At 40.5% G+C, this 6,000-nt stretch overlaps 1 protein-coding gene across 1 annotated transcript in view; it reads left to right on the forward strand.

The window, feature by feature from the left end:
* The window catches only part of LOC120504350, a 268,038-nt gene extending 263,008 nt beyond the window's left edge, over positions 1-5,030 (forward strand). Inside the window, exons 5-6 of the mRNA XM_039713763.1 lie at positions 427-600; positions 4,950-5,030. Of these exons, the coding sequence (XP_039569697.1) occupies positions 427-585 (159 nt within the window). The 3' untranslated portion in view covers positions 586-600; positions 4,950-5,030. The remainder of the gene's footprint in view (positions 1-426; positions 601-4,949) is intronic.
* The last annotated feature ends 970 nt before the right edge of the window (positions 5,031-6,000 follow it).

Raw genomic sequence — 6,000 nt, forward strand, 5'->3', positions numbered from 1 at the left:
TATAGTGATGTAATATAAAGATTAGGTGTATTTATTTGTACATACATTCCCATCTTATGTATAATTTACAGGAAACTGGCTTTCACCTCTCCCAGTGCCCTATGCTGATTCCTCTGCCCCTGCACTTCTTTGATGAGGGTGAGCCCAGAGACCTTTGTGCTTCCTCTGTACATGGACAAACGTCTTCAGATTTGTAGAAAACAAACAACCATTGCTGAAAGTGTTTGTGCCCTGAATTTTAGCTGCACCCTGGTCTTATAAAGCCTTTTCCTTTAAGATGAAGGTACTGTTAACCACAGTGCAGCACTCAGTTCTGTACCTACTGCCTTGTTCTCACCCTGTAAATTAAAAGGTGCGAAGGAGAAGGAAATTTGCCAGAGTGAATGAGAGAAATTATTACATAATTTTGTATAATTTTTGATGCAGGAAACAATTTTCTCAGCACACCTGTTGAGGGGAGAAACAAGGCTCCTTCAACCATCAATCTGTGGGACCTCAGAGCTCAGCCTGAAAGCAAAGGCGAAACGAAATACGAAAATTGCAGTGCAGCAGAAGAGGAGTCAGCTATCTGTGGGCCTCTGCTGAAATCCCATCTTTCGGGTAGGGTTTCTTGTGCATTTTCGTGTTTTGGTCACCTGACAGCAGCTCTCTGGCCTAATTGGTTTCCTAGTTAACAGACTAAGTAATGATGTAACCAGAGTGTGTGGGAACCAGACCTGTGTGACAGATACAAATTTTCCCAGCCACACTAATTTTGCCTGCTTACCTGGTTCTGCTGCTGGTTATCTGGAAACTTGAACTACTTAAAGGCTATAATGAGCCCAGCAAAGGTTGAGACACAGCTTAGTCATTTAACATAAAATTATCTCCTGCTGCAAAACCTATTAACTTGTGAAGTCCAATTATTTTTGTTACTAAACAACACTATGTTTTAAGAGATATGGCTGTGTCTGCAGCTTTTATGTACTTTTTCTGTGGTTAGATGAAGTGAAAATTAGTTGCCTTTAGCCTAAAGGAACAGATCAGCTCTGTTCAATTACAAGCCTGGCTCAATAACCACTTTCTACTCTTGACTTTCTGCTGTCCCTAGGCACACTCCCACAGTGTTGCTCGTTTGAGCTGGTGGCTTTTGTAGCTGAATATTATTGCTATTGCCTGTGTGACAATAGAAGGGTTTCAGAAAGGCTCTGGTTAAGATCTAGGTCTTGTTGAACTGGGCACTATGTAAACATATAATGAGAAAGTCCTCTAAATGCAAAGTGGTTGCATCCCAAATATGACTGACACTGATGGCGGTGGTTGATAGGAAAGTTTTGCAGCCTCAGAGCTGAGCCTCTGAAACAGTAATTAAAAAAAAAAATCATCAGGAGAAACAGCCTCATGTAAAATAATCAAATAGGGAAAGGAAGGTGAGAGACAAAGGGAATGCCTGGCATAGAGGCCTGACCAGCTTCCTTCTCCATGTGGCAGACAAAGAATGAAGGTCTCTAGATTTCTCTCTGCTGTAACATAAAATCCCAGTAAGCACATATAGCTCATATTGGGCAAAGGAGCAGCTTGAGCTGGGAATCTGCCTGGCACTTGCCATTTCTGTGGTCCACAGGCTGTTCCCTTGCATGTCTCTCTGCACAGCAGTTAAATATTTTCTTACAAGTTGAGGCACCCAGGCTGCTGCTGGATGGGCTACAGAGCCTGGGGCAAACTTTGCCATGACCCTGGTGGTTATTGTTCTGCAGCGAAGTGCAGCTAGCATGGCTGTGTCTGATATTTTTTAACAGAGAGGAAAATGTTTTATGTTTCTTAGTGTGTATCTGGCTGTTCTTTCACTTTGCGCTCACGCACACATTTGCTAAATGGAAGTCACTGAAAGCAGAAGCAAGACAGTGGACTTTAAAGATGATGTGAAACTGGCTTATGTTTTTCTTGAAAATAGTTCTCTTAAATGTGATGACAGAAATCATGAAAGTAGCAGGGCTTTGCAATGTTTTATGTTTGTTAGTATGTATCTGGCTGTTCTTTCACTTTGCACTCACGCACACATTTGCTAAATGGAAGTCACTGAAAGCAGAAGCAAGACAGTGGACTTTAAAGGTGATGTGAAACTGGCTTGTTTTTCTTGAAAATAGGTCTCTTAAATGTGATGACAGAAATCATGAAAGTAGCAGGGCTTTGCATACCTTGATGTGGTTAATCCAGCCAGTAAAAGTACTGTTAAAAAAAGGACACGACACAGCGTTTTGGTGTCTTTCCACCCGAAGTTTATACGATGCCTTACACGTATGCAATGGATCTGAGGCCTGACATTTATTTAAACTCTTTGGGAGCAATATCAAACATTAATGGGGATTAGTGTTAGAACTGGTGTAAACATAGCAAACAATCCGCTGTAAGTGTATGCTCACATTTCCATATGTTATGTAGGTAAGCAGAGCCACTGCAGAGGAAAGAAACCTGGAGATGCAGTTCTCAGCTAACTGCCTCCAGGATCAGTAGAGGCAGTCACTAGCAGGGCACAACTATCTCATGATATCACTATCTACATACTCATAAAATGCTCTGTCTGGAGCTGCAATTTAGTTTTGCAAAAGGTAAGAAAGATTTAAAGAGATGCAATTCCATTGTGCAAAACCACTAAAAAACAGATTAAAATGATTTAGTACTTCCAGGTGCACTGTAATTCTTGGCAGGAAAAGCTAATTCCAGGTGTCTAACTTAAAAAAAAAAAAAATTAAAAAAATCCAACCCTCTTGTCAAACCTGGATAAAAACATCAAGTTAGAAAAACAGAAGCTAAACTAGGAACAAAGTCCAAAGTACAACTGCAGAAAGAGCCTCTCCATTGAAGAAATTATTGCATATAAGTGAATCTCCCTATTACTTGAGTAAACATAGCTTGATTCTGGGCAATATTTCAAAAGAGATAAAGCTTTGGCATGCATGAGCACATAGAAAGATGACATGTTCACAGTGGGAGGTATGAGGTGGGGTTTCCAGTAGTGCCAAAATGTATCTCACACATACATGCTTAGGGCCAGCAAAGCTGCTGGCTGAAGTAAGGAGCAAATCTTTCCACTGTCTTCAACTGGTTTTGTATTCTACACTCACTCTTGCTAGGAGAAAGGGGAGGAGGAAATACATTTGATTCCTTATTTTCAGCCAAATTGTTTACACATTTTTTCTTCTCTTTTTAAGCCTGGGGAACTCTGGTCGTTAACTTCCTCAGGGGCAGGTCCTTAATCAATAGATGAAAATATAAATTGTACCACAAGATGGAAAATACTATCATACCAGTTATATAGTTAAAGTTATTTGCTTCAGCAACACATGTGGTAAGGGATATTATTATTCCATAATAAAATACACATTGATTCATTTGGCACTTTTTTTTTTTAAGAGTTTTTATTTATATGATGTGTTTATGGACAAATATGCATTGAATGCTTTGTAAGTCCTATTATGGTTTGGTTTTATTTCCACATGTTCAGATGAAATGACCATTACTGGGCCTAGAAACCTGCTACACTAATAGAAGTTCTTAGAGTCGGTGCCAGTTTTATATCCTGCAGGGGTAGTTGCCACTATATTAATATCCTGCAGGTCAAGTTATTTTTAAAAAAACCCTCAACATATTTTGCAGGCTCTATGCAATTCAATATAGTGTGACTCTCAGTATGTGCCAGTTTTGCATCTGAATTAAGAGCCAGGGATCAGACCTCCAAGTGCCAGATCAGACCTCCAAGTAAGTAGGTTTTGCAGAAATCCTCAGTCTCACAGAAGGAAAATGGACATGGCAACCTTGTCTTCCCAAGGTCTTTGTGAAATTCTTTAAGAATCATCATTCTCTCTCGGAAGGAGTAAGAGTGGTTGGGAAAACTGGGCTCTGTTGCTATGATCAGGGGCCAGGTGCTTGCTGCTGCACTCAGCTGCTTTTGCTCCTGTGAATAAATGATTTTTCCTGTGCTGTAACCTCAATTTAACAAAAAGGGGGTAGAGAAAGCCAATCCTTTCGCAGTCACTCCCTGACTTTGAGCACTGCTGCCAGCCGTGGGAGCCCAGGCAGGGTCGTGCCCGCGCTGGCACATCGGCATTTCCGTGAGGTGAGAATGACACGCAGGAATTATGGAAACCCTTCCGCCTTTGCCTTGGCACTGCTGGGCTGGGTGGCCTTTTCTTGTGGCAGAGGAGCAACAAGGTGTGACTGTGCACAGGGCCAGGCAATTAACAGCCCAGCTGTGATTGCACAGGGCTTTCTGGGGCCTCTCCTGTTCCCACACACAGCTGTGTGCACGGAGGAAGGGGAGGGCGCTTTTCATTTCATTTCTCCTCTCACTGCTGAGATTGCACTAAGTCAGTACAGAGATTCTTATCTCAAAGCAGAAAGGAAAGTGAAATGTCCAGTTTTGTCACAGTTTGAATGCTCTGTGATAAGGGCCTGATTTTATTGCCATGGCATTGCTGTCAATTAGAAGTCGTGGTTCTGTCCAGACTCCAGCATTAGGGCAGACACGATCCAGAGTGGAGTTAAAGGTGTATCAAACCTAGCATGAAACTGCTTTGTGTTTGTGGCATTATGATAAACCTGTTTTCCATTGAAAAACACTGAGGAGAGGTATAATTCTTAACTATCATTACTGACTCCCCAGACTATTAAGGCAGCATAAATATTAAAGGCTTGTTATTTACATTAGAACCATTATCTTTATAGGTATCGGTGCTTGTAAAATGACTCATAATGCATAATTCATTCAACCAATCCTGCCCTTTTCTCTGTTTATTATTCATCTGCAATAGACTTTGATTTTTACAAATTTGTTCATTATTCATATTATTCCAGGCTCTCTGCACATATTTTAGTGGTCTTCTTTGCTTGACACCTATTGTCTCCTACCCTATTTTTATCAATTTGCTTCTGTTGTTACTTGCAGAGTGTAATTGAACTTTTAATAACAGAGCTGAAACTCCGCCTGACTTTAATGAAGATTTACAGGATAGCTCTGGGGATTCATCATGATGCTTCTGCCTCTGCCATGCAGCCCCTGACAGGACACGGTCTGCAGTCATTCATACAGCAAGCTCTGCCTTTTATTCCCACTTGCTGGAAATGCAATAATCCAGAGAGTTCTGCAGCATGTGGCCAGGTTCTAAAGTCTGAGAAATTAACTTTTGTGTTTATGTACAAAGCAAGCATAGCAAGGCAGATTTCCCTGCACCACAGCACTGTGTGGTTCAAGGAGAGAGCACCAGAATGGGATTTCAGATACCTGGTTCAGGTCTCCAGACAACCCTTTCCATGCAGAATTGTCTCTCCAGGTGCCTCTGTTTTCTCTTCTGCAGATTGGTATCAATGTTGCTTGAGGAAGATCTTGCACTGCCAGGTTCAGAAGGAGTGAAAAATGCTCCTGGCATCTAACTTTAGGCACAGTTATTAACTTGCTTCCCCTGAGCTTCCTGAAAAGAGTTATGAGAATTTTCTCCACTGATTTCTATTCTTGGGGCTGCTGTTCAGAAACATCTCCAAGTTGATCCCTCACTACCTCGTGGAGGATCTGGATAAACTTCATCAATTTCATAGCTTGGGTGCAATGCCTGAAGAAATACTGCCAGGCTTCTAGAAACAGAAGGTAGTTCAGGAAATAGAGCATAATGTGTTTGTCTCCAATCCAAATACTTTGATCTGTAAGATAAGAGTAGTTAAATGACAAAATAGCTCAATATAACAAATCACAAAAAGTTCTCTTTGTTTTCAATTCAGTTTGTCACTATTCATCATTAGTTTATTTTGGATGCACTTCTGAGAAGTTGCTACCTGCACTATGAGGAAAAAGAAATCAACACCATGCAGTAAAAAAATTAATTTGATAGTAAGGAACTAATTTGTTATCTGAGTCTACAAATAAATTATTTTAACAGTCATAATAATTAAAATTGTTTAAAATGTTTGAAGAAAAAATAAATTCCTAAAGATTTTTAGAAAAAAACCCAAAAGTGTATACTTGGACTT

The sequence above is a fragment of the Passer montanus genome, unplaced genomic scaffold, assembly GCF_014805655.1.
Source record: "Passer montanus isolate IOZ18808 unplaced genomic scaffold, ASM1480565v1 scaffold29, whole genome shotgun sequence".
NCBI classification, from domain to species: domain Eukaryota; kingdom Metazoa; phylum Chordata; class Aves; order Passeriformes; family Passeridae; genus Passer; species Passer montanus.